General features: G+C 39.4%; 1 protein-coding gene across 1 annotated transcript in view; it reads left to right on the top strand.

The window, feature by feature from the left end:
- SH3TC2 (SH3 domain and tetratricopeptide repeats 2) overlaps nucleotides 1-27,500 on the top strand; it is a 43,839-nt gene continuing 16,339 nt past the window's right edge. Inside the window, exons 1-8 of the mRNA XM_018553061.1 lie at nucleotides 1-108; nucleotides 2,728-2,871; nucleotides 5,724-5,931; nucleotides 9,149-9,225; nucleotides 12,334-12,529; nucleotides 18,882-19,015; nucleotides 22,754-22,795; nucleotides 24,087-25,790. Coding sequence (XP_018408563.1) covers nucleotides 5,804-5,931; nucleotides 9,149-9,225; nucleotides 12,334-12,529; nucleotides 18,882-19,015; nucleotides 22,754-22,795; nucleotides 24,087-25,790 — 2,281 coding nt within the window. The 5' untranslated portion in view covers nucleotides 1-108; nucleotides 2,728-2,871; nucleotides 5,724-5,803. The remainder of the gene's footprint in view (nucleotides 109-2,727; nucleotides 2,872-5,723; nucleotides 5,932-9,148; nucleotides 9,226-12,333; nucleotides 12,530-18,881; nucleotides 19,016-22,753; nucleotides 22,796-24,086; nucleotides 25,791-27,500) is intronic.

The following is a 27,500-nucleotide window of genomic DNA, read 5'->3' as shown; positions in this document are numbered from 1 at the left end:
AGGAGCTGTCCGCCCGGCTAGTGTCCATCCAGGCCAAGAATGATGTTTTCATTATCACCTTCAAGACTATTGAGGAAATCTGGAAGTTTACTACTTATCTCTCACTAGGTTAGTGGTAACACCTGCCTATCTGCCCAGGTGGAATTTCTCACAGCTCTGTTAATTATTGTTTGAAAATGTCAATTAACTGAATCGGTGTCAAAATAAAAAGGCACTGGATCTACAGCCAGTGTAAAGTGAATGTAGGCTTGCGTGAGTCCTATTTCTATGCACAAACCTGGGTGAGAAATAAGGTTGCAGGTTTACATATACTATGCATATGGAGATTGGGGGTTAGGTGAGTAAAATGCACTAGTTACAGAGTTTATGCACTCTCAGGGCTAGTAAGTCATTTTTAAAATATTTGTGTTGGTGGGGGTAAACAAAGACTGGTGCACACACCGAATAATGCACCAGTTTCTATGTGCCTGCTTAATTAGTGCTTCTTGCAACAAATTAACTAAAGTGGTGCATGCCAATTCATTATTTTTGTCATATGGAGGTGGTGGTGCGCCACATGTGAGTGCACATTCCACTGGGATTATCGTATTTTTTCTCCTCATCTCATTCCTTCATTGCTGCACCTTTCTGACCGCTCATACACATCCCCCTCTCTTGTCCATCATGCAGTGCTGATCGTCACTATCCCTCCTCCTCCTTACAGTATTTACACTACTACCATTTTTAAATTAGAACAAATGCTTCATTATGTTGACGCACATGATTGGACATTTATCAAAACTGTTGCATAGCACTTTTAACTTGATTTGACGCAGCTGGTGCAACAGTTCATAGAATTTGCCTTATAATTTTGTTAATTTGGCACATAGAAAATGTACCAATAATTACACCCCAACAAAACTGACATATTTCCTTTTGGTAATTCCCCCACCATTAGTATGCCTAGGAGACCATAACGACAGCTCCTCTTTATTGGCAGCTTTGTGTCCCCCTGATGCATCATTTGTTCATTGACTCTTATTTTTAAGTCAAGCTTTAGAATAGGGTTTCTTACCACTTGTATACCATGTGTGCAAAATGTGTCTAATGTGCACATGCTGTAATGTGACCATTTATTGTGAATGTGATCTTTTACCACTTGTCTAATATATGTTCAAAATATTTCTAAAATGCACATGGGTAAAATGTGTACTGTAACATGCTCATTTGTTGTAAATGTGGTCTGAGGTATAAAATGGTGGGGGATTTAAACCGTCAGCATTCAGTGTGTAGGTATTTAATGTTAGTGTTTAAAGCAACCCTGGACTGATTATTAGGTAAACTATCCCTAAAGCTCTTCTTTCCTTTGAATACCTGCAAAGCTCAACTATATGTTAGCTAACGTTGCATGTTGCTGCTGACTAATGACACAGCATGTGCGAAACATTTAAAATATCTTTAAGCAATCAACTTTTAACAGGGAACATGAAACCGCAACAGGTAGTGCCCATTATATAAGCCTATTACCTCAATTGCACCGTTTTCATACGTTTCATCTGGTACAGCTACACCAAAAAGCAAAATTCAATATTGTTTTATTAAAAAAAGGCAGCCGAGTGTTGTGCATGAACACAACACTCAATTGTTTATTCTGCTGTTTCTTTCAGTGTTTAATGTACATAGTAGTGGCATGGAATACTACAAATAACATTTACATCGTCAGCTTCCTTTTGGAAGTACACAGCTTCTTGCTCCTACTACAGTTTCTTGTTTAACCACTAGATTCACAGTTATCATTATTGCTATAAAAAAAGTATTTCTACCTATCTTTATTATGTATATTTGATACATTACTCAGTACTTTACAGTAGGGATGTCTGATACCATTTTTTTAAGACCAAGTACAAGTACTTTCCCTCAGGTACTTGCCGATACCAATTTCCGATACTAACTAATGATTTTAGGGCAGTTTCTTTATAATTATGAAGAACTGTAACTCAGTCATTGATTATTCAGCAATGTAGAATGACAACCAGCTATAAATCTCAGGGCTGGCCACGTGCAGACCACACCAGGGCTGGCCGCGTGCAGACCACACCAGGGTTGGCCGCGTGCAGACCACACCAGGGCTGGCTGCGTGCAGACCACACCAGGGCTGGCCGCGTGCAGACCACACCAGGCCTGGCCGCGTGCAGATCACACCAGGGCTGCGCTTGGGTCTCACCAGGTCTGCGCATGGGTTTCACCAGGTCTGCGCACGGGTCTCACCAGGTCTGCGCACGGGTTTCACTAGGTCTGCGCACGGGTCTCACCAGGTCTGCGCACGGGTCTCACCAGGTCTGCGCATGGGTTTCACCAGGTCTGCGCATGGGTCTCACCAGGTCTGCGCATGAGTCTCACCAGGTCTGCGCATGGGTCTCACCAGGTCTATGCACGGGTCTCACCAGGGCTGCGCACAGGTCTCACCAGGGCTGCACACGGGTCTCACCAGGGCTGCACACAGATCACAGTTGGGCACTATCACTCCCTATTAACCTGGCATTTCAAAAGCTGTTAGATATAGAATATGAGGCATTGTAGTGAACTACAGAGTTCCCTTTTAGCTTTCAATCTACAAATCTCACTATTTTATACAATAACTAAACTGTGAAGCATAAAAAATGCGACAGTAACTTTACACATGTACACACTGCAATAATAAATCATAATATGGGCTGAACAAGTATACACTTTACTTTCTTTTATTAGGTATTGTGGCTTGCACTCTAGAACATCTGCTCTTCGATGAGAGGTACTGGTTGAATTCTGAGCTGGTAGAAGACACAGAAGTTCAAGTATCTGTAAATCAGGATGAATTGGCAACACTGTATCTTGGTCTCCTCCTTCAAGAAGGTAGGGAATACCTAATTTACATTTGCATAAGATTTCTGTAACTTTATCACTATAGATTAAAGCACCCTAAAGTATGTTTCAGCTATATGATAAATAAACAATCTGTGCTCCTGCCCCAAGTAAAAAACACTGACCAGAACGCACTCTCTCGCATTGCGGCAGGCTCACTTTTTTGTTGCAAGCTCTATTTTGATTGCACCGGAACAGGACCACAGGCTTAATATGCCTTGCGATCCCGATCACATTGCGTCCGGAGGGCATGGCTATAGTGCGATTCACTTCAATGGCCCCACAAAAAAGCGAGCCGGCGGCAATGCGAGGCAGTGCTTTCTGGCCAGAATCGGGCGGGAACGCACTGCATCTGGTGTGAACGAGGCCTTAGGGCCCATTCACACCATGTCCGGATCAGATGCGGTACGTTACATTTTTCTTCCGCACCAAAAATCCCAATCCCAATGCATTTGTATGTGATATTTGTGCTCTGTTCACACCAGTCCAGTCCGTTCCAGTGCAGGGGGAAAAAAATGCTGCATGTTACATTTTTGCTGCACTGGAACGCGCCACAAACGTGCCGCACCGGAACGCAACAGAAGCCATGACATGGAGTAGGGAGAGATTAATTTGCATAATGACATTACCCCCCCAAAAACCGCACTGGAACGCGTCGCAAACAAAAACGCTGCACAACAAATTGTAAAGCACTAAATAATTGTCATTATAGTGTAACATTAAAGTAAAATCTTTTTAAATGCATATATCAAGGAGACTGCCTGGTCTATTATTTATTTACTAAATAACGATTTCTCTATAATGGCAGTCATATTGTATGAAAGTTGTTATGAAAGCGTTTTTTTATTCTGGCACATATTTTGGCTGTAGTACATGCCAATCTGCTGTAATTTCTCTCTAATTTTATGTTCAAAGAATCTGTTTGCACCATATGTCTGAGGAAGTGACCAGTAGTCACAAAATGCATTTAGGTGTTTAAAAAATACTTATTTACCAAAAGTAACAAGAACCATGAGATTTTTATTTTAAGTACATGATTATCAAACATCAGGCGCCTCTGTGACGTGTAGTTTTTGGATTTAATACAATAACAATAGTAGAGTTTAGCCTTGTATAGATACAAACAATATAACCGCTATCTATTACGAGGGGAGGCCAATAAGTTCTTACCCTCATCATGATCCAGATGTGCTAGGGATCTGAAATTTAGTTACTCGCTTCCTTCTCTACATATACACCTCCTATGGTTACACACTTTTCACATCTGTGGAACAGACCTTTAATACCATCTGCGTAGAAGTATGCAGATTTGGAGGAAAACCAGCTATCAACTTCAGTAATGACTGCCTCATCATTGTGGAAACGTCTTCCCCGAAAATGTTTCTTCAGATTTGGAAACAGGAAGAAGTCTGAAGGTGCCAGGTCAAGTGAGTAAAGTGAATGGGGCAGAGATTCATAGCCACAATCGCAAATAAAAGTGACAGTTTCTGCAGCTCGATATGCAGGTGCATTGTCAGCTAGCAGCAACACACCTTTTGATAGCAAACCTCATCTTTTTTCTTTGATAGCATCCCGTAGCTTTCATAGTAAGTTTCTGTAGTATGCTCCTGTTATTGTAGACCCTTTTTGTAAGTAATCGGTCAATATTATACTATACCCTTGCAATCCCAAAACACTGACAACATGACCTTGCTGGATGAATGTTGCACCTTAGCCTTTTTAGGGTGGGTGATGAAGCATTTTTCCATGTTTTACTAATTTCTTTAGTCTCAGGATCATATAGATATACCCAGTTTTCATCCATGGTCACTAATCATACACAGCTGACGTCTCTTCATGGATTATTTGGGCAGATTTCCCTTGAAGATGGAGGAACCTAATCACGGTTTGGTATTCAACTTTGTCCGGCATGACACCTACTCCATTTCTCTTGGCTTTAACTATAATTCACCACGACCTGCAAAAACAAAAATTGGCATGCACATTACTAAGATATCCACCTCCTAAACCTGCAAAATTTCAGATCCCTAGCACATTTAGATCATGGTGAGGGTAAGAAGTTATTGTCCTCCCTCGTAGACATGTAGACCTGGTGTTTTCCACTTGAAATCCTGTTTTATGACAGGCTCTTAGCATTACACTGTAAAAATACCTAGACATACAGTATTCCTTTTACTCCATGGCCACTAGGTGTTAGTTTCTCATCCCCTGGGCTATGCATAACAAAATAATTATGGAGCATGACACACTGTCTTGTTTAAGCAGAAAAGCATACAAGCATGTCCAAAATGTTTAACCCCGTTGATTGATGTCCTAATATATATACACACAGAAAACAATATAATTTCTACACTTTCTAATGATATGATACACCCACAATGCTTCTGGAATTTAAAGACTATATTACCAAGGCAGTATTTGGTTTTGTGAGTTCAGGAACAGCGTTTGACTTTGTTAAACAAGGTGCTTTTTAAATTTAAAATAAATAGTGAATGTTAATACATAGTAACATAGTAAGTGAGGTTGAATAAAGACAAGGGTCCATCCAGTTCAACATACAGTATGAGAGTATGTGTAATGGCAGGTCCACATTAGCAAACAAGGTCTCTTTTGTTGTTGAGTGCTGTATAACCTGGGCAAAGTTAATGACTATTTGCACTTGCAGTGATTCCATATTTTAGATAATAGCAGGTGGCAGCCAGCAGGGGTCAAATTTTCACCTTCATAGTAGAAAGACCCCCACTAATAACCTTTTCATGTCAGAGTGGCTCCCTCAGAATACATATGATTTTGTGACAATGTGTGTAGCTTTATTAAAAGTCATGTAATCTTGTGAACTGTAGGGTGCTTTTATGCCCGAGCTGTGGTTCATGATGCTGGAGCGCAGGTGGATGATGGCAAGCCGGAGTTCCTTGCGGTTTCTATGAATGATGTGGTCTATGTGAAAGACATTGGTGATGAGTCATCATGGGAAGGACAGTCTCTGAGTACAGGAGAGCGTGGATTATTACCCATCATAGCAGTGGAGCCACTGCCTCATCCTTTCTACCAGTAAGTGTTCTACCACACTCTGTGGATCATAATACACAAAAAGATGTTAATATTTTATTACGATTTTAAATGAAAACACAAGTTATAAATGACCAGTCCATGGGCTGTATATGACGTGAAAAGGGTGAAAGCAGAAGAGTAAAAAGCAACCGTTCCTGTTTGTAGGGTCATGTTGCCTGCTTCAGTCAAACAAGTGAAATATTTAAAATATAATAACAGCTGTGTGCTCCTTAGTATGTCATTTATTGTGAGAGTGGGCATAGACACAACATACTTGCCTCTAAATACCACTGATGTCAAAGCAGGGCAAGCACTGACAACTGATAATTATGGCTGGTTTAGGAGATAAGCTAATTTGAATAATACAAGCCTTTTCAATTTCAGAAACTGTGACACTGTTCTAATAGGATATAGTTAGAAGTATACCAAACTTTGCATTAGAAATTATTGAACAAATTGTATAGGCTGAAGTTTCTCTGGTGGTAAATGATCTGCCCATCCTTGTAATGACTGTGGGATGAACTTCATCTGTAGCTATGAGATTGGAGACAACTAAATAGTGTTGTACAAAACTTTTCTAGCATTCAGAAAAATCTTTGTCTGACATTAGGCTTAATGACTAATATAAGGCTCTGTACCCCCAGCATTACTCATACATCAAATATAACTCTCATGTTGTTTTGTAACACTAATGAAGGTTGCATAGGATTTGCTCTTCCCTCTTTTAATATATTTTGTTTTATTATAAGAAACACACATTCACAAATAACAAATGAAACTAATAGCAAAGATAATATTTAAACTACCTTTAAAAGAGAACTATGAGGTAACCTTTTTATCCCATAGTTCTCTTAAGGGTAACGGGAGGACATATACTAGCGTCCTCCCGCAACCCAAAGCGCAGTATATAGCGAGCCACAGCTCGCTATATACTGAGAGTGCCGCAGCCAGACGGATCCCGACAATGCTGTCGAGATCCACCCAACTGCGTGAGTGACAGCTGGCTCTGCCTCAAGATAGTGCCCCCCCTGTCCCCTGTTCGTTCCTGTTCCAGTCAGCTCTGGAGGATCGAAGCGGGGAGGGGGGAATCCCTGCGGGGAGCCGTGTCTGACAGTCACCACTTTCTGCAGGGAGAAGATCGGAAAGTGAGCGAGCGACGGTATGTGTTCGCTCACTTCCCGATTTATAGAGCAGACGTGTGACAGTTTCATTGTCACACGTCGGCTCAAACTATGAGGCTGAGTGAAAATCACTCATCTCATAGATCTCCTTTAAGTGGCTTTTGTTCCTTTTATTCTTAATATATGTTACAACTCCAATTCCACAACAGTTGGGACGCTGTGTAAAATTTACATAAAAACAGAATGTAATGATTTGCAAATCTCATAAACCCATATTTTATTAACAATAGAAAACATATCAAATGTTTAAACTGATAGAATGTACCATTTTAAGAAAAAAATAAGGCAATTTTAAAATTGATGGCAGCAACACGTCTCAAAAAAGTTGGGACAGGGCCATGTTTACTAGGGTGTAGCATCCTCTCTTCCTTTAACCACAGTCTGTAAATGTATGGGAACCGAGGAAAAAAGCTGCTGGAGTTTTGGGAAAAGAATGTTGTCCCATTCTTGTCTGATATAGGATTCTAACCGGTCTTCTTTGTCAGATTTTTCCTTTCAAGATGCGGCGAATATTTTCAATTGGTGAAAGGTCTGGACTGCAGACACCCGGCCTCTTCTAATATGAAACCATGCTGTTGTCATAGATGCACTATGCAGTTTAGCATTGTCCTGCTGAAATATGCAAGGCCTTCACTGTAAAAGACATTTTCCAAATTGGAACATATGCTGCTCTAAAACTTGGATATATCTTCCATCATCGATGGTGCCTTACCAGATGTTCAAGATGGCCATTCCATATGCACTAATCCACCCCCATACCATCAGGGATGCATGCTTTTGAACTGAGTGCTGATAACAAGCCGGAAGGGCCCCACTCCTCTTCAGTCCGGAGGACACGGTGTGCCATGGTTGCTAAAAAGAATGTCAAATTTTGATACGTCTGACCACAAAACAGTTTTCCACTTTGCGACAGACCATTTTATATGGGCATTGGCCCAGAGAAGATGGTGGCGTTTCTGGATCATGTTCAGATATGGCTTCTTTTTTGCATGATAGAGCTTTAACTTGCATTTTTGGATGGCACGGCGAATTGTGTTCACAGAGAGTGATTTTTGGAAGTACTGCCGAGCCCATGCAGTGATGTCTATCACAGAATCATGCCTGTTTTTAATGCAGTGCCGTCTGAGGGCCCAAAGATCACGGGCATCCAATATTGTGTTTCGGGCTTGTCCCTGGCACACATAGATTTCTCCAGATTCTCAGAATCTTTTGATGATATTATGTACTGTAGATGATGATATATTTAAAGTCTTTGCAATTTTATGTTGAGGAACATTATTCAGACAATGTTCGACAATTTTTAGCTTTTCACAGATTGGCGAACCTCTGCCCATCTTTACTTCTGAGACACTCTGACTCTCTAAGATGCTCTTTTTATAACCAATCATGTTACTGACCTGTTGCCAATTAACTTCATTAGTTGTTCTTCCATCTCTTCCTTGTTAGTACTACTTACTTTGCCAGATTTCTGTAGCCGTGTCCCAACTTTTTTGAGAAGTGTTGCTGCCATCAATGTCAAAAATGATCTTTTTTTAATCAGGTTTAAAAATGTTATATGCTTTCTATTTTCTTTTGTGAATAAAATTTGCAGATCATTGCATTTGATGTTTATGTAGATTTTACACCGCATCCCAACTTTTTTGGAATTTGGGTTGTATATTTAGGGACAATGCAACAAAATATACATTGGGTGCATTGCTACATGTAAACCCTTTTGGGTAGATTTGCTTTCTCCTCAATTCATCTCCCAGAGATTACACAGGAAGTCACAGGAGCCTTCCTGAAGGTGAGGGGAAAACACCAATTTGACTGTGGTTTTTGGAAAAGGTGTCTCAATTGTGATACTCCCCTTAACCTTATTCTGGTGACAAATGTAAACTTTTGGATTTCCCCTCATTTTTGTCCTAGTAATAACAGTCATCAGGACAGAGAGAGAGACAGTGAATCTTCTACTGCTAAGCACTTTGCACCCACATGAACATAATCGGTAAGGAAACAAACAGAAACTAATCATGTTTTATTTATGTCTCTCCTAGGTGGTTTCTAAAAGTGTACCCTATATCCTGTAACGTGACAGAGCAAAACTGCCGGAACATTACATCTCAGCCAATAGGTAAATAGCTTCCTTCCCGTACTAAACACAGACCTACTATTGTTAAAGTTGCTGATTTCACTTACAGCTAACACAATCTGCCTTTGTGCTGGACTGTGGATTCAAGTCAAAACATAAATGTAATGCTTATATAATAAATTATGGAAGTCTATTACAGACTTACTGGTCTGTTAAAGGAGAATAAAAAAAAGATTTATTCCTTATGTAGAATACACTCACTTTGAACCTTTATCAAAAAATGAAATAAAAAATAGTGAACTTGAAACTGTCAAAATTATTTAAAGCATATTACAAAATATATATTTCGTTCTAAAGGTTCGAGTTCAGAAATTGCTGGGTTCTTCAGCACCGTTTACATCCTATGTCTACATATACTCTCCTTTAGCTTTCAGTTGGGATACATAGAGTAGGGGTTTATATTAGTCCAGATTTTGTTTTCCAAAAAACATATGCTGTTATACTGCAATTTTTTCTTAATAATTAACTTAAGTCCTGCTGGTTTATTTTTATACATTTTAGTACATTTGTTCTTCAACTGAAATTTTGGGCAGTAGTTTCCTGTCTTGGGAATTTTTCTTCCTTGTCATGCAGAAGCCTCATATTACAAGCAACGGCTGTTTAATGGTGAAACAAGCCACCTTTTGTATCTTGAAGTGCCATGACTAGAAAATTGATGGGTTCTGGCAACTAGTCTGTTCTTGCTTGGCTGCTCCTTTCAGACTCAGGGAGGTGGGTTGGCATCACCTTTGTATTTTGTACTCTCCTAGCCAAGTCTGAATGTAGTGAGGACAGATCTAGGTTCCCACTCAACAACAGCTGAGTAAACAGCTAAAATTAATTGGTATAGACGTTCATCTATGATGGTATGATGACCATTGGGAGAGTATTCAGTAAGTTAGAACCCACCACTCCATGGAGCCGTCAGCCTAAAGTGTAAGTTAGAACTCACCACTATATGGCACAGCAGTTTGGTCTAAAGTGTCTAAAGTCTAAAGTGTTAAAAATCACATATTGTCTAATTTAATATGCAACATTTAATCAGACTTGTTAAGTAAATCACAGAATACTTAGAACAATCAAATGCTCATTTACATGTGTAAGTGGACAGGTGGGAAAGGATTCCACTGGTGCCCAGATACCTGTCCCCCAAGACTTGATTAGCCCAGTGAGGCTCTGGTAAGGGTAGAAGCTGGAGCCAGGTACAAAAAAGCATGTCAGTAATGGGCTATAATCTCACATTTACAAATATGTATTGAAGTTATAGTTATATGTGTGTTTAATGGTCAGGCACTTGAATGCATTTTTAAGATTTAACTCCCGAATTGAGTATCACTTTAAAGAACTTGAGGTTTGTGTTCTGCATTATATGTTAATAAGAGAAAAATGTGCCTGCCCCACTTTTGTCCCAATTCACTTTCAAACTGTTCAGAATAACTTGCAGTCTGCACAAATGGTAAGAATTTTTTTATTATATTATTTTTAAATATGCTGTGTGAATGTGAACACATAACAAACGTATAGTGGGGTCTCAAATCTGGCTCAAAAAGTGAAAATACAATCTAAGGTTTTAGCAGAGGAGAAGCTCTGGGATTTTTTACTGCAATAGGCATACAGGGTTAAATAAGAACTCCAAAAAATGTAGAAATTAACCCTTGCAGTAGGGCTTACACCGCATTGCAGGGGTTAACTGGTCTTTTGGTCTAGGGGCTAAAATAAAGAAAATATACTAACCCCCCATGGTCTTGCGGCAGTGAGCGCTTACCTCTCTCACCCTCCACTCCGGCAGTGAAATGGCCGTCATTATCCTCATGTGTAATGCATTAGATGTGATGATGTCACAGGCTCTTAGACCACAAGTGCCCGGGGGAGAATAGGCTGCGGGGATCTGTCTAGAACCCAAGAGGGACCAAGAATTAGAGCAGTATATCTTCTGTATTTTAGCCCCGAGAACAATCAGTTAACCCTTGCAGTGGTTAATTTTAAAATTTTCCAGAGTTCTTTAATTTGAGACTATTGCATAGGTTCAGACAGATAAGCAGACATGCTTCTTACTGTACAAAGGAGGATCTGTGACTAGCAACTATCCTAAGGTCAGATGTCAGCCCTTCTGTATTGGAAGCTTCAGTTTATTTTTTCTTAACAGCCTCCCTAATGGGACCCTCTCCTACCCTGGGCCTCAGAGAGGCTGATTAAGGTGCTATGGTTATTATGAGGCCATTGTCTGGTGAGAACTCTAAAATTTTGGATTTACCCTTTTTCTCATTTGGCAAGAAAATAAGGTAATTTTCTGATGTTCAGGCCTGCTCACATTTTAGGTGCATTTGACATGTGTTTTTCTGGCAACTGCATCAAAGATACAGCAAGCAGGATTCTAAAGCCCGTGGCACACTGCATGTGAAGCCATGCGGAGCGATGCAAAGCTTTGAGGCACGGACGTTCGCATGCAGTGTGTGAGCTGAGCTTGGCAAGATGAAAGACTGCATCTCTAGACAATCAGCTCGCACATAACAACCAAATGGACGTTGCATCCTGGCGCACAGGTTTATATGCGTGAGCCGATTGGCTGAAGATGACTTTTTCATTTCGGCATGCTCAGCTATGCGAGCTCTTGCAAGCTGACGTGCCGGAGTGAAAATTACATGACACAGTGCACGAGAAGGTCCACGCACCACCGCTCCACGCGTCACAGACGTAAGGCAATGCACCCACAATTTATCTAAAACATGCAAATGTAACAGGGAATTCATGATTTTTTTGATATGTGCAAGTAAGTTTTGTAAAATCAGTATTGTAGTCTGTAGCATTTAATCTGTACAATTTCTCCTTGTAAATAAGCTCAATCAAAAACTTTAAAAGTCAAGTACATAGATCTATTTCTTGTGTGTAAATGATGATAATGATCAGTTAGTATCTGAGCTGATAAACTCTGAGTGAAGGCAAAATAAAGGCTACCCAGTAGGAGGCAGGACAAGCAGCATATTGAAATAAACGAAAATCATGAAAAATGACATTCTGGAAATTTTGTGTTCAGATGTATAGGAAGAGATTGTAAAAATCTAAAGGTAGACTGATAAACTGTTTTAATTTTCATATTATTTTGTACACCAGGGTCAGGGCAGTGTACTGCAAGAGAAGGCCATACAGCAACAGAATGGGATGAACTAAGCTACTGCAGGGGAGACGCTATTGAGGTTGTTGGATTCTTTGTGCCTGGGCTCAAGTGGTTTGTTGGAAAGTGTCCTTCTACTGGAGTGATTGGTTTTGTACAGACAAGACATGTGGATCCAAACTGTCTAAAAGCTTTGTAAGTATCAGAGCATACTACTATCACCTACACAACAATAGAATTATTATAGACCTATGTGAATAGAAATGGTTGAAGCATCCTCTGAACTCGTTTAAATTTTAAAAATGCATTCAAGCATCCTAACTGTTAACAAAAATGTAACCTATTTGTGTATTACTTAGCTGTAGATCCTCAAATTATCTCTGAATTGTTGCTGACAATGTCCTTCCTTCTGGAGGGTGACTAATTTTGTTCCCAGTGGTCCCTGTGTCTTTGAGGCTCTACAGCTGAGTGATACTCAAATAAGATACATTTTTGCTAATAGTTACGGTACTTGAATGCATTTTTAACAATTAACTCCTGAGTTTAATGTCACTTTAAATCAGTTCAGTCTTTCTGCAAGCAGCCACATGGTGGTGCTATTGCTCCACAACCATGCATTAAAATTGAAATGGCTCATGTAAAACTACTGAGACTGAGAGCTCAAGATGCACAAACTGATGTGGTTCTAAGAGTAAAATACATCTATCTAGGTTTTGAACTGCCCCTTTTTAAGATAACAGAGATTTTGGAGTCCTTGATGGCAAGTTTTTGCATCTTGTTTTATAGCTAAGTGGTTACTGATGTTGGTAAATCTTTAGTCCAACATGAATCCTTAAAATAGAATATTGCCTTGTTTTGCTATCTGATATTGCTTTGTATTAGACTTGCAGATTGTTAGCATTAGTGCTTTCTCAGTACCAAATGGATTTTCACTGATAGAAATCAGACCTTTTCTAGTAAAATTCCCTTGTTTTTATCCAGACATTCACTCCCTAAATGGCCAAAACTATTAAATGTAACTGACATCATAAAACACCTCATAAAAATAATATGCCTGACTATTTGGCGGACACACATACTATAGATGCTAAATGAGATAATCCTTTTTAAGTAATGAAATCATTGTATCATTATGGAGCCTGAGGGATATATTTTATAGCAGTGAATCTGGCATTCACTGAACGTTCACTGCAGACATATCTTCCAGGTTAATTTGTTTTAAATTAGTGATAAATTCACCACCATTTAATATTTGGTGAAAATCAAATTCACTGCTTTATAATGCCCTGTGGTCACCAATGCAATCTGTTTTGGCATTTTACTGTATAAATAGGAAAAGATGTGTTTGTTGGGGGGAAAAAAAACCTAGAAAAACAGAACAATCAGACAATGTATCTGTAAAAAATAAGTCAAGGCAACTGGATTTGAAGGCAAATGGTATTTTTCTTGAAGATGTCAAGATAGTCACAACCAGGTGTTGATTGCATTTGCATAACTGAGCCATCTTTTTCTGCCCCAAGGAGTCCAGAATGTGGTCATGTAGCTACTCTTTTCATCTAGTTTACACTGCAAAAAGGCATCTCTAGCATCAACAAGGGTAAAAACCCGTGCTTTGGGTAGTTTGTGCAAAACATCCTCAAGTGTTGGCATTAAGTAGTGTGACCGTCTTAGGGCCATATTCAAAAACTTGGGATCGATGCAAATTCTGATCTTCTCAGGTTTCCTAATAACTACCATGTTGCTTATCCAATCTGTAGGCTCTGATACTGAAGTAAGATGCCCTTCAGCTTCATACTTATCCAATTGCACTTTGACCTGCGGCTTAATGGCTACTGGCACATTGTGTGGGGCACATTGTACTGGTAGAATGGTAGGGTCAAGTTCAAAATGAACCTCTCCTGGTGTAATGATCGCAGCCTGCGTCCCCCTATGGAACACAGCCGCAAGGGAGACTGTACGATCGCGGCTTGCGTTCCAGGGTGGAACGCAGCCGCAACCCGGAAGTAGCATCGCCGATGCGTTCCAGCGTAGAACGCATCGGGGCGGGAAAACGTCACCAGCTCCTCCCCTTCCAATCCTCATAAATAGAAGGAAGTCAGGTCAGTACGGCGTTCTATTATTCACTTGAGAACGCCAGCTGACAGCCTGCTCCCTGCTGCTGGACCCTAAGGAACCGCTGACTGAGAGGATCCCTCATATTCTAAAACCCCCTACTAACAGCAAGTATTCATACTGGGTGACTGTAATAGAGTTGTCTGATACCAAAGGGAAATTGCCACTCTTTATTGCTGTAACATAGTCAAGGATTCCCTCCTCACCTCTGGACTCTGACTTCTTAAAGGGGAAGTACTTCTAAGTTTTGTTGCTGATACCTACTAATTTAGTATTACCGATGGTGTGCTGCAGTACTGTGACTAAATAGCGTGCCATCCCCTTACTGCTTCTTTTGATTTGCGGCACATGATGGTAGGGCTCCATACTCTCCGCTTCAGACTCTGAGAGTGACGCCTGGAGCTCGACCCTGAAGCCGTACCCTCGTGAAATAAACCCTGCATTAAATAAACTCCACAGCTGAGATTCGTACATATTGCCAAGGCATTACACCTGGAACAGATACTATGGGGCCATCAAACACATCACTATAGACTTTGAGGATTTGCTGTTTTGTCAGTGGCCTAGTCAAGGATCTCACAGACTGATTATCGACATTATGTAGCTCAGCAGGAATGGTGAACTGCATCAGACCCAGGTGCTCACATGTTGAACCAGACAGTAGCGGTTTCTGATTGGCTTCCACAATCTCAAATTCAAGTTTGTGCATATGTCCACGTATGCAGCATTCTGTTCGGAAACGTTCCAATGATTCCATTAGCTCCCCTGAATATAATTTCAGTTTGGTGCCACTAGGCTGAAGAGGTGCCCTAGGTGCCAGTTTCATTTTGTCTTTTAAACTCATTACATTATATGTTGCACCCGAGTCCAGCTGGCAGGGTTGGCATATATTATTTAGTCTGAGATTTACAAACCATTTTTGGCCTTTAGATTGTACAGCACCAATGCATTCCTTCGTGTAAACCACATCAGTGCTAAGCATGTGTGCATCCTCAAGATATGACCTGTGCTCAACTGTGTGCAGTTTCCTTGCTTTTGTTTTACTAGACAAACACACACTCCAGCAAAATGATTTCATCTACCAGATGCTCTACAGCTTTTCCCATGTGCAGGGCACTGTCCTTTATCTCGTATATGCACATTGCCAAGGTACTTGCATGATGCAGGTGTGCTCCCAGGTGAGTTGTGTTGGGGATTTTTGTGCTGAAGCTTGTGCTGGTGGTTCTTCAAGCTTGGCTGTTGCTTGGAGGCTGCATTAATACTGTCAGTCTGTTTATCCTGCTCCATAGCTCTCATATGTTTGTCAGTAAGCTCTGCAGTACGACATATCACAATTGCTGCTTGTAGGTTTAAATCATGTTCTCTCAATAGGCATCGGCGTGTGCTTTCACTAGTGATACCTAGAACTATTTTGTCACAAATAAGTTCATCTCTCAGAGACCCATAGTCACAGCTTGCAGCTTTTTCTCTTAGCCGTGTGACAAAGTTATCTATTAGTTTCACCTTCTTCTTGCTTGCAGCTGCCAAATATATATATTTTTCATAAAATGACATTTTTAGAAGGTCTGAAAAAAATGCATCCAGGATGGCTTTAGTGTCACTCTTCTGCTCCTCTGTGAGGTTCAGATTATGCTTGTAAACATGAAGGCATTCACTGCCCATCACTCTCCTTAGTGTAGCTGCTTGCACTGCTGCAGGCTTCTCATGTAATCCTGTTGTTAGGGAGTAATCCTCAAACTCAGCTCTGAAGTTATCCCAGTTACTGCCGCAATGCCCACTCACCCTCATTGCCTCAGGTAGTGGAATGCTGTGTGCAGTTGCCATGGTGCTGGTTTTCTTGCTTCCAGTGCTCAGCTTTCAGTACAGGACTGCAATCGCTACTAGGTTTGCCACCTTTTCTTAAAGCGAAACCCGAACACTCTAGCGACTCGCTGACATTTTTTGGGGAGCATGAGTCATGGCTTATTCATATGTAAATATGCCACCCATTCATATGTAAATATCACAGTTGAGACTATTTTCAGTGGGGGCCAGTAGCTCCTATCTTAATTTTGGTTGTCCCTGTCTCCCTTACATTTTGTGTCCCGGTTTCTGCTGCCATGAAACCTGGACACAGCATTCAAAACCTGGACTGTCCGGGTGAATGCTGGGCAGGTGGCAACCCTAATCGCTACAGGAGGCACAGTCAGCCCCTCACTGCAAGACTGGCAAGCTTTCAGCGTCCCATGAGTAGAAGTAGCGCAGATTCAAGTACTTCTGACACCATGTTTTATGTGGATAATAATGACAGTACAAGCCATTAGTGTACAGAAGTCATGTTCTTAGAAGAGAACCCACAGAACAGAACAGGAAACGCATCAAAGGAAACAAGTGCCACAGAGATGAATCATAGAGTTGCATATAAACTAAGTCCAGTGCAGTGAGCAGTGCTCAGAATTATATGTTGATGAAACAAAACAGCAGCTACACCAGTGTATGACACAGCATAGAAGAGCCAAACCCTCTGGTCAGGATTCTGCATTATACCTACACCTAAAGGAAAAAGGTCACTCCTTTGAAGACAGTCAAGTACGCATCCTAGACAGGGAGGAGGACTGGTTTAAAAGAGGCCATTTATATAAAAATGGAGAAGCCAAGCTTGAATAGAGGTGGGAGGGAGTGGAGATATCTATTGTCTGCCACATACAATGCTGATTTAACACCTCTCTCTGGGCAGGTTAATAACACCTCCTAGACTCCAATTATGCAAATGCAATCAACACCTGGTTGCGACTAACAGATTATGTGGATTGGAGCGACATTCACCATATTTATTCCCAGATAATTTTTTGTACAAGTCATTCTGAATTGAGAAAGCTGGTTGGATGACCAGTGAAACGTCTTCAAGAAAAATACAGCAAGTACAGTTGCCTTGACTTATTTTTTACAGATATACCGTGACCTGGATGAATGAGAACCTTTACAGAGAATCAGACAATGCTTTGATGGGCACCCACAGTGTAAAAAAAACCCATATTTTATTCTCTTCTTACTTACATATTAGTTTATAAAAGTAAAAAACTTCACTCTGTTGAGAAAAGTGTACTCATACGTCAAAATATCTACTATGAAAAATAGATATTGTTTTTTGATCCTTTAATGGGCTTTTGTAAACCTATTTATAGTTGTCCCTCTCCATACTCCAGCCCCAGCATTCCAGTTTGTAATCAAGTTATCAAATACATACAGTGTGTGCCGTTTTTACTTCATACATTCTTTCAAATGCATAATGTCCATTTAAAAAATGTTATGCATTCTAATAAATTGTTTGATTACTTTTACAATGTCACGTCAACGTAGTTTTGGCAGCAACAAGAAGATGGCATGTGAAAACAAGCATTGTATTTATCAGTACATTTTGTGAGGGTTATGCAGAAGATGCCCACTTAACAGACAAATATGACCACACGATTGTAGGTCTATGTGCATTTTAGAATGTTCTCTCCATTTCCCAGCTCTCATGTGCCACTGTTTACAAACCATTGGTGGGGTCTTGGTGTTAAATTTACACTAGTTACTAGGGCACGGGAGCTGGGAGATCAATAGGACTCTCTGAAGCACATAAAGACTTACACTTGTGTGGCCATATTTGTCTGTTAAGATGACATCTTTCTGTGTGTTTGTAGCATATGACCTTTAGTGGCAAGGCTTATACATGTAACCTTTATTAGTTATCTAAGGTGTGTCAACCTTGTCTACTGATACATGCCTGAACTTTTCCTGACCTTTAGGAAGCTTTGACACCCTAGGCCTGAAGCCTTAATAGGCTTTCAACACCGGGTATCATAGATTTTAAAATGTTAGCAGTTATAAGGTGTGGGAGCTGCTATATTGAAGTTGGACTGCACTGCATGCATCTCACATTTGTGTGCTAAACTGAAGATTAACTTTATATTTTAAAGTGCTACAAAAGGATGACTGCAAGTTTGATTCCTATTTGTCTTACAAGATATTCAGAGTATATGTTACTGTATGATATTATCTTGTGCTTGATTTCAGATTAGATGACCCATATAGGCATGTTCAGACACCCTTAGGCCACTGTCCTTAAGGTAAAAGTTAGTCAGCTGGATAAGTTTATGTGGCCATTATCTAGATTGTCCAACTACCATCTAGCATCTATGGCCATGTATAACTGGAGACCAGGCATGTTTTAATGATCATACTCTGCGGGATTCTTTTTTACCAGTATTCATTATAGATTTTTTAGAAATAAGTAATTTGTCTAGGTAAAACTGGTATCTAAAGGAATGGTGCACTTTGCTTTTTGCACTGATGTAATAACTAATACTGTTAGTGTCCCAATCATACTATACGAATACTACATTAGGTAATTATGAAAGGTGGACATTGTTTATGCTGTGATTTCTACCAACTCACTGATTTTTTCATGCAGGTGTAAAGATTTATTATTTCTTAGTGAGGAGGAGAAGATTTCCCTAAACTCTTTTGATGGTGAATCTCAGAAGGGCTATGTGGACCTTCTGCGTAGCTTGGCTCAGACTGATATCACATCAGTGTACAGGATGGGTAAGTAATAATGTGATCATTCCTAGGAATATAAATAGTTTTGCCCAGAGTTCTTGGTGCTCTTGATCTGTTGACACCCGAGCACAGTTGCTGTACTAGGCTTTTATCTTTACTCCCAGGCCGAATAGAGTGGCAGGGAAGAGAAGGAAATGTGAGTATTTAAAGCTGGTGGTAGTTATGCATTGGTGTAGCACAGGTTCACTTTAAGTCTTTTGGTTAATTTGTGATTGGGAATGCCTAATTTTATTGTTGTAGAGATATTTTTATTTTTAAATCCATGCTGCTGTTGAGTAATGAGCAGTGAAAAATAAATTAGTTTCACAGTTCAGCATTAACAGGGCATTGACAAACATGGGGGAAGCATGCTGCTTTATGTAACACATGAATTACTGCATGCCTAAACACTGTTTTGTTGCTGCTGTTAAGATGCAGCAGTGTTTAGTAACCCATAGTAGATGAAGCAGTGTATTGTAAAATAGGTCTTTTTTGTACTATGTTATAAAAGAAAGACCTAATTGTAGGCAGGCCACTATTCAGACATTATGCTGCTCAAGGTACACTTGAATGATTAGAACCTTTTGAACTAGCCCCAACCATTGTGTTGCGATTATTTGAACAAAACACTGCTAGAATATGCTATTGGAGGCAGCATGGGTACTGCCTAATATTTGAAAGCTGTTATCTGTACAAACTATCAAGCAAGGGAAAGCAGAGATTATTTAATGTTTTTTTTTTTAAGTATAGAGAATCTCTCCACACCACTTACACCACCTTCCATGTATTTAATAATGTAGTCCTGTGACCCAAAGTCAGCATCTAGTGGGCTACTGCCCGCTATTTGCTGACAGTACAGAGCCACACTGCACTCGGGAAAGATCCTGACAATATTGTCTCTCTAAAGCCAGATCCAGCTGTGCCCACCCCCTCCCCTGTCTGTCCCTCCAATGAACGCTGGAGGAACAGAGAGAGGGGAGGGGGAAATCCCTGCGGGGATCTGTGACTGACAGTCATCTCTTCCTACAGGGAGAAGACTGTGAGCTGAGCAATCAGTGGTTTGTGATCACTCAGTTCTCGAACTATAGAGCCAACATGTGACACCTGCAGTGTCACACGTCGGTATTGGAGTATTGGAAATAGTACATTTTACTCTCCCAATACCTCTCCTTCAACTTTCTTCATGTCATTACAGCATATTGAGGACCTTAGTCTCTTGTTTTAGGTTTTGCAACATTTTTAAGTAATAGGATGGGGTCCAATGTCTGACATACCGTAAAAGCCCAGGGTATCACTTTTAGTCTTTCTCATCACTGGGGACCTTTCTAATAACAATTGTTGCACTAATATGCTACCACTGTCAATCTCATTTGACCATGTAATCTCCATCACTGAATCAAAATAGGGATATTGTTTAGTGGAATGTTCACTGGAAATATTGCTTCCCATTATACCAGTATTTTTTTAACTTGTGGTTTATGTTACCTTGCGATTAGGCTGGTAATATAGTGTAGGACAAAACAAGGCAAGACAAGTGAATGCAAGACCAGATGATAGCAGAGAAAGATATAATGAGTTAAACTGGAGGGACTGGGGCTTTGAGTTGAAGCTTCTATATTTATGTAAAAGAAATTAAATAGACATGAACAGCTGGAGAGCCACACATGGCCTGAGCCCGCATGCAAGGAGAAGTTAATAGCTTATTGCACTTGAACAGATTTCTACTTCAGTTCAGACAATGTTAAATCAATATCAAATGCCTTGTAAGCACTGACTCACTTGCTAGACAAGTGTTAATTTGTGAAAACAATCTGCTTAAAATGAAAGGTTCTCACATTTTCAAGAAATTGTAAATTATGTGACTGATTCAATAAAACACTGTCATGTTCGGCATCTGTAGTCCCACGATTACATTATTCATGTATCTTTTCAAACGCAAACATAATTTTCCCCTACATTTCTCTGAAACTGTGCACTTTTTATTTAAACTGGAAATAAAATGACTGACAGGTAGTTTTCTAGTTTGCAATGTGTATCAATTATTTGCCTTTTTTTTTTTATTATTCAGTTTTTACCTTCAATTGTTAATTGCATCTCAGTGCTGCTGATCTCCTACAGTCTTATTGCGGTCACCCTCTTATCTTCACTTCAGTGATGGTTGCATGGCATTTCTCAGGGCAGGGTTTCTGATGGTGACCACAGTGTACCATACCTGCTAATTTGTGTTAAATGCCCTCTTGTAGTCTCCATCAGAAGCCATGTGACAGGGTGACAATGTAGGAGCACAGTTGCCTGACAGGGGCAGTCCCCTATAACAGAAAGTGCCAGGAAGATCTTTGTGGCAGTATTACAAGGTATTATTTTAGTAAAAGCTGCAAATTTATATGCCAATTAAAACCTCACACGTTTGCTTCCTGTGCGAATTCTCCAGCAGCCTGAAATATGAAAATTACTTTTGAAATTACCTTAACATGTTAATGCTTATATGATAATATGATATTTTGGTAATTGGGTCTACATTTACTTTCACTTTAAAATATTGCCATCATTGCAGCATGATATTAAGCTTGGGGCTGTGTTTACTATAGTAGCAATCATGGGCCATTACCTAGGGCAATACCATTACAATGAACAGTCCTCAAAATTTACTAATTTGGATAACTTCTCTGGCCTCCTCAAAATTTACTAATTTGGATAACTTCTCTGGCCTCCTCTGAATGTTTGTTGCTAAATTCAACAATTCTCATGTTTAAGAAACATGAACACTTTTATCTTTTTTCTTGGGTGATTTTTTAAGCTAAAAAATAGTTTTGCCTATAAAGCAGACAGCATGCCTATAAAGCAGACAACATTCATATTTTAAAAACAGCTATTGGAAGCCCTAGAGAATTAAGAAAATAATATATTATTTCACTACATGGTGTTGGGAAATTAATACGTGTGGGGCACTTAGCAATTAATTGCAAATGTCATGGACAATACTTACAAAGCTCCTTTTATATACCATTTAGAAGAGCAAACAAAGCTATTTGGTTACATAGACAAAATGCATTTACTTGTTATACACTCTTCTTATCAGGACTAACAATTACACTGAACCTTCAGTACCCAAGGCCATATGTATGCCCAACACAGGCATACACACTACAAATATATTGTTGATTAAGATACAGTTAGCTATTTCTTTCTCCAGGTTAAAACCCTTTTTTAGATTCTAATGTAATCATAATAAAATCTTTATCATTTCCCCTTTGTTTACTTTCTGTAAATATCTAATACTTCTTGTTAAATTGGGAGAAATTAGGTTTACTAACTCTTGTAACACATTCAACATGTAATAAGAACATAGTGTGAAGAAAGGTAGATAAAACTATTTTGCAATTTCTCCCATCCCTCTCAAAATTTCCCTTTCTTTTAAAGGCAGTATTTAAGAATCCTTAGCATATGGTGCTGTAAATGGGACTGCTATGGTTTTGCATCAGAATTATCATTGGACTTGAAACAGTTTCCTACTTAAAACACACCTAGGTGGGCAGGAGAATGTTTTTTATATTGGTGAAGTGCCACTTTATAGAAAATCTGTATAATGCGATATTTTACTGCTCCTGTTTTCTGTGAAAGACAGATGTTATTAATACTGAGATATCACATACTCTTTACTTAGATTTTACATGGGGATTCAAAAGAGTTTACACTGATTTTGAACAAGGTTCACAATTTATTTATGCATCCTATATTTTGCAGATGGCTTGGATCCTGTGGAAATATACTTAAAATCATCTTCTGGTAAGTTTTGCTGTAACTGAATACATTTCATATTTCTTTTAGTTTGTCTTAGCAACACCAGCACAAATAATGAATCTAGTTTTTTTTGCCGGCTTGGTTTTTGACATAAATTGCTTGAAACATTAGTATCTCATTTTAGGTATAATTGAAAGCGTTGTATTGAGGATACGTGTAAAAATGTATCTAGCTAAATTGTGTCTCCATATATATGTGTTAGTATTGGATGTATACAGTTATAGGTAGCAATGGCATTTCCCTTTTGACCCTTTTAGGCTTCCAGAGCACACAAATACCAGATTCAATAAAAAACAAATTGTTAAAGTGGATCTAATGTTCAAAATCCATATCAAACCAACTATCTTAAACTCATACATTGCAGCAAAAGCCATACATCTGCTGATTCAGGATCTCTTAGAGGGTTTTCATGTGATCAACTGCCTATTTTTTTAGAAAAATGATCTCTGCTCAAGAGGAGAGTGAGGGGAATCTGGAATCTGATCTCCCCCTTCAGCAGAGAAGATTATTTCTAGGGCTTGTTTGTTTTAAAGGAAAGTTTTATACAAAGAATCACTTCAACTGCCATTGCTGACCTATTCTTCTGATATGCCAGCCGCCATTTTTTTCTCATAACAGGTTTACATCAAACTCATAAAGTAAATGTCTTGTATGAGAGCAGACATCACAAGGTCTGTTAGATTTATTACCAAAAAGAAACCCTCCTCGGTGTGCATGTCCGAAACGGTTTCACTTTGTTATTATTAAAGACTTGACATCCGGCCAAGTCCCCACCAATACAGCCATTGTGGTACCCTCAATTGACAGGATGATAGCAGGAGGGGTGAAGGCTTACTTTCAAAGTTAGAAAAGTCACGCACCTAATAAGAAAGTGAAACATGTTTTAGGTTGCACAGTGGAGGATTTTCTGGTTGACAAAGGTAAAAGTCGTGGTGTCTACTACGTATACTTTCAACTGTAGAAAAGTTCCCTTCAAAGGACAAGGTGTGGGGGAGAGTGAGTGATCTAGTTTTTATGTCAATTTTGAGGTGACGTGGCAAAAATATCAACACATAACTTTGTGATCTGACATATCACTCATTTTATTTTAAGGCATTTTATATTATTTACCTGGAGTTCCCTTTGAAACCAGATTTGTTTCATAGGAACTTGAAAAAGTTTAACTTTTCTATCCTCTTATACTGGAAACCTGGAATATGTGAAGTTGTCTAATATACTGTATTTCTAGTAGATCACCCTTGACTATTTTTAAATAGTATTGTTTTGATTTCTATAGGGACAAGGGAAGATTATGGTGATATTCAGATATCTGATAGCTGGGAGGAAATTGAAGCTGTAACTGATTCATCTAAATGCAGTATCTCTGAGAAGTCAACACCAGATTCTGAGTGGAAATATGGAGTGGAGAGCTTCCATGTTCCTGGGCAAGAAGATCTTGATGACCCTAAATTTTTTGTTGACTTAAACGCAAGTGACTTAGAAGACTGTGAAGTTTTTGATCCTATCTTATCATTTCTCAACAAGGAGGGCTATGACTCACATTTTCAGCCCTTATATGACCTCTCAATGTCTTTTCTTGGCTCCACATTTTATGGATTTTCTGAAGAGGAAGACTTGGTCATGTACTTGGAAACATCTCGGAACTGGGCAAAGAGGAATAACATGTCTTGGGCTCATGTTCGTTGCTGCTTTCTGCTTGGGCGGATTTGTGCTAAGAGGATGAAACTTTCTCAAGCGAGGGTTTATCTTGAAGAAGCTTTAAGTGCCATTAACCAGGGATTTCTTGATCTGCACCTTTTGGCTGCCCTGTATGGGAACCTATCAGCTATCTACTTGAAACAAAATTTGAGAACTAAACAAGACCTGTTGCTGGAAAAGGCTGCCAGTCTTCTAACATGCTTACCACAGCATAATTATAGCTCTGAGAATGAGCTGGAGGTGCTAAAATATGTCTTCAGGAAAGCTGTCATTGTCAACAATGCCTCCTTAGAATCCAGAGTTTGCTTCCTCATATTCCGGTTACTCCATCAGGTTGGCAGACATGATGAAGCCCTTCCCTTTCTAGAACGTCTCCAGTTTCTTCTTATCACCTCATGCTCTCAGACTTTAAACTCCACTACAAGTGTAATGCCAATTTTAAGTTACTTATATGACAAGAAGTATCTGCCTCATGTAGCTTTGTCATCAGCCAGATTGTGCAAATCAGTTGGCATGAAAACATTGCCCTCTCCTTTGTGGAGGGTAGCAGTTGTCATGCAGAACTTATCTAAAATCACAGGTTTTCCTCTGAAAGGGAATTACATTCCATCCCAGGCTGCTCCATACTTGAAACATGCTTTGTCTTCTTCGTATGAAAGTGGTGATGTTAAAGCTCAGAGGACGCTGTGTCTTATTTTAGCTAAGCTCTATCTACAGCATTGTCTCCTATCAGGTGCCATTGGCTACACTAAAAGAGCTGTGGAACTTGGTAGATGGACAAGTGAAGATGAGGCCTTTGAATCCTCTCTTTTTCTCGGATGGCTGTATATACTGGATGGCCAGTTTGAAGGGGCTTGTCGTATTCTGATGCCTCTGCTAGATTCCATGCAGGAAACTGACAGCACCACCCAATGTGGCGTTGTCCATAATCTCCTTGCAAATGCTCAGAAGATGAACAAACAGATACTTGAATCATCAAGAGGGTATTCTCATGCTCTTAAAATGGCCACTGAAACTGGAAACAGGCGGAACCAAGCCATAGCCTTAGCAAACTTTGGGAGGTTGTCAGTGTTCTGCCAAGCTTTTATTATGGCTGAAAGGTATTTTGTCAAATCCACCCAGCTTTTCATGGATGTGCAGGGCTGTGATGAAGCTGAGAGAGAGCTTGCACAGGTTCTCTACTGGTTTGGAAACATTCTGATTCAACAACATAGGCTGGAAGATGGAAGGGTGTGTTATGAACTGGCTTTGCTATTTTCAATGAAATCCAACAACTTGAAAAGTGAGTAGCCCAGTGATATCATATGATTATTTTCTGAAACTGGTGATGGATATTTGAAATATATTACTTACATTAAAGGCATTAACTTAGATGCAACTTATTTTTACAATGTTGCATAGCGTGGTGAGGGGTTAGAATCTCTGTTGTGTTTTCTTGTTGTCTTGGTCTCTGTGAGGAGATATCGCCTTACTTCCTTTTATAGTGACAACAGACAGCAATTTAAAGCTTAATGAGGTTCTATTAACGTGTAGAAACCAGCACTAGAAAAGGCATCTGTCCAAATACAGACTTCATTTCTTTTTGGCATAAAAACAGATCACAAAACTGCTAACACTTTTTAGCCCCTACGATAGGCCATAGTCATAGTCAAATGATGAGGTTCAACCAAAATTTTACTGGAGTTACCCTTATTTCAGTGCTTTTGTTTTGTACTATGCCAAATGTAACAAAATAGTTTTAAAATCAGATTGTATGGTGTCAGAGTGGTAAATATAGCAGAAAGCTAGTACAATTTAGGGCTCATTCACACCAGCTGGTGTGTAGTACGTTGCGCATATCATGTGCCCACTAGTTTGCATTGCAGTATTTTCTTGATCGCATCAGAATGTGTTGCACTGATTAAAAATGCAACAATTTCTATTTATTCTTTTTTACTGCACATGCTGTCCCAACGCAGGCTTGTGGGGCTAGTGTGATCGAGCCCTCATCATCCCAGCTGTATATTAATTCTAACATTTTACAAAACTGCTTAAAGATGCGTTTTAAAAATAAATAAGTAAAACGAGAGGTAGAAGAGAGTTTAAAAGTATAAAAAAGATTTTATACTTGCCATTCCAGCAGGCTGTCTCCTACCTATCCTCAGTTGCTGTGGCCTCCGTCAGGCTCTTCAGTATTTGACATTCACTTCTATGAATGTTAAATCCCTGTTTCCCCCCCACCACATGCTGTGTTTCTTTCCTCTGACTCTGACATAGCAGTAATATAGAGGTTAGAGGAGGGAACAACAAGGCGTGGTGGGGGCGCTTCCATAAGGTGTTGAAGTAGAGTCTTACGAAGTTATACATATTGCTGGAATGGAGAGAAGATAGGCAGGGCCTATGGCCCAGAAAGGTAAGTTTAAAAGCTGTCCTATCTGCTTTTATTTTGAACCCCATATTGTAACTTTAACTAGTTGTGGACATCAGGCGAGCTACACATGCCCAAAAATACGTAATCGAAGTACACAGGGCTCTCTTCCCCTTCTGCCCCTTCTGCTATTATTTTCCTGCTGGGTTTTTGTTTATTTTTGTTTTTCTAACCATTCATATTTCGATTTGTTTTCCTTGTTTATCGTTTCTGTATTTCATTAAAAAAAAAACCCTCAATATTGAAAAAAAACCTTAATTTTATTTGTAAACACTTAGAGTAATTTTAAGTGTACACTTTAGAGTATTTTAAGTGTAAACACTTGTGTATGGATTGCATAAAAAATAAAAGCATTTTTGCAAGACAATTTTATCAAAAAAAAGCCTTTGGCCTAAAAATGATATATGTAATACTTTGTTATTTTAAGAAATAACAAAGTTATTGATGAATAAACAGGCTTTTAGCACAAATGTAAAAGTTGCTTTTGGCCAATACTTGGATTGAGAGCTGAAGTGGTTTAGGTAATTTAATTGCAGCAGTGTTGCACAACAGAAACAAAGGGGTTGATTTACTAAAGACAAATAG

The sequence above is a fragment of the Nanorana parkeri genome, unplaced genomic scaffold (genome assembly GCF_000935625.1).
Source record: "Nanorana parkeri isolate BGI_ZX_2015 unplaced genomic scaffold, ASM93562v1 scaffold107, whole genome shotgun sequence".
In the NCBI taxonomy this organism is placed as follows: domain Eukaryota; kingdom Metazoa; phylum Chordata; class Amphibia; order Anura; family Dicroglossidae; genus Nanorana; species Nanorana parkeri.
The sequence above is the reverse complement of the archived record's forward strand: the minus strand, read 5'-3'. Positions and strand labels throughout refer to the sequence as shown.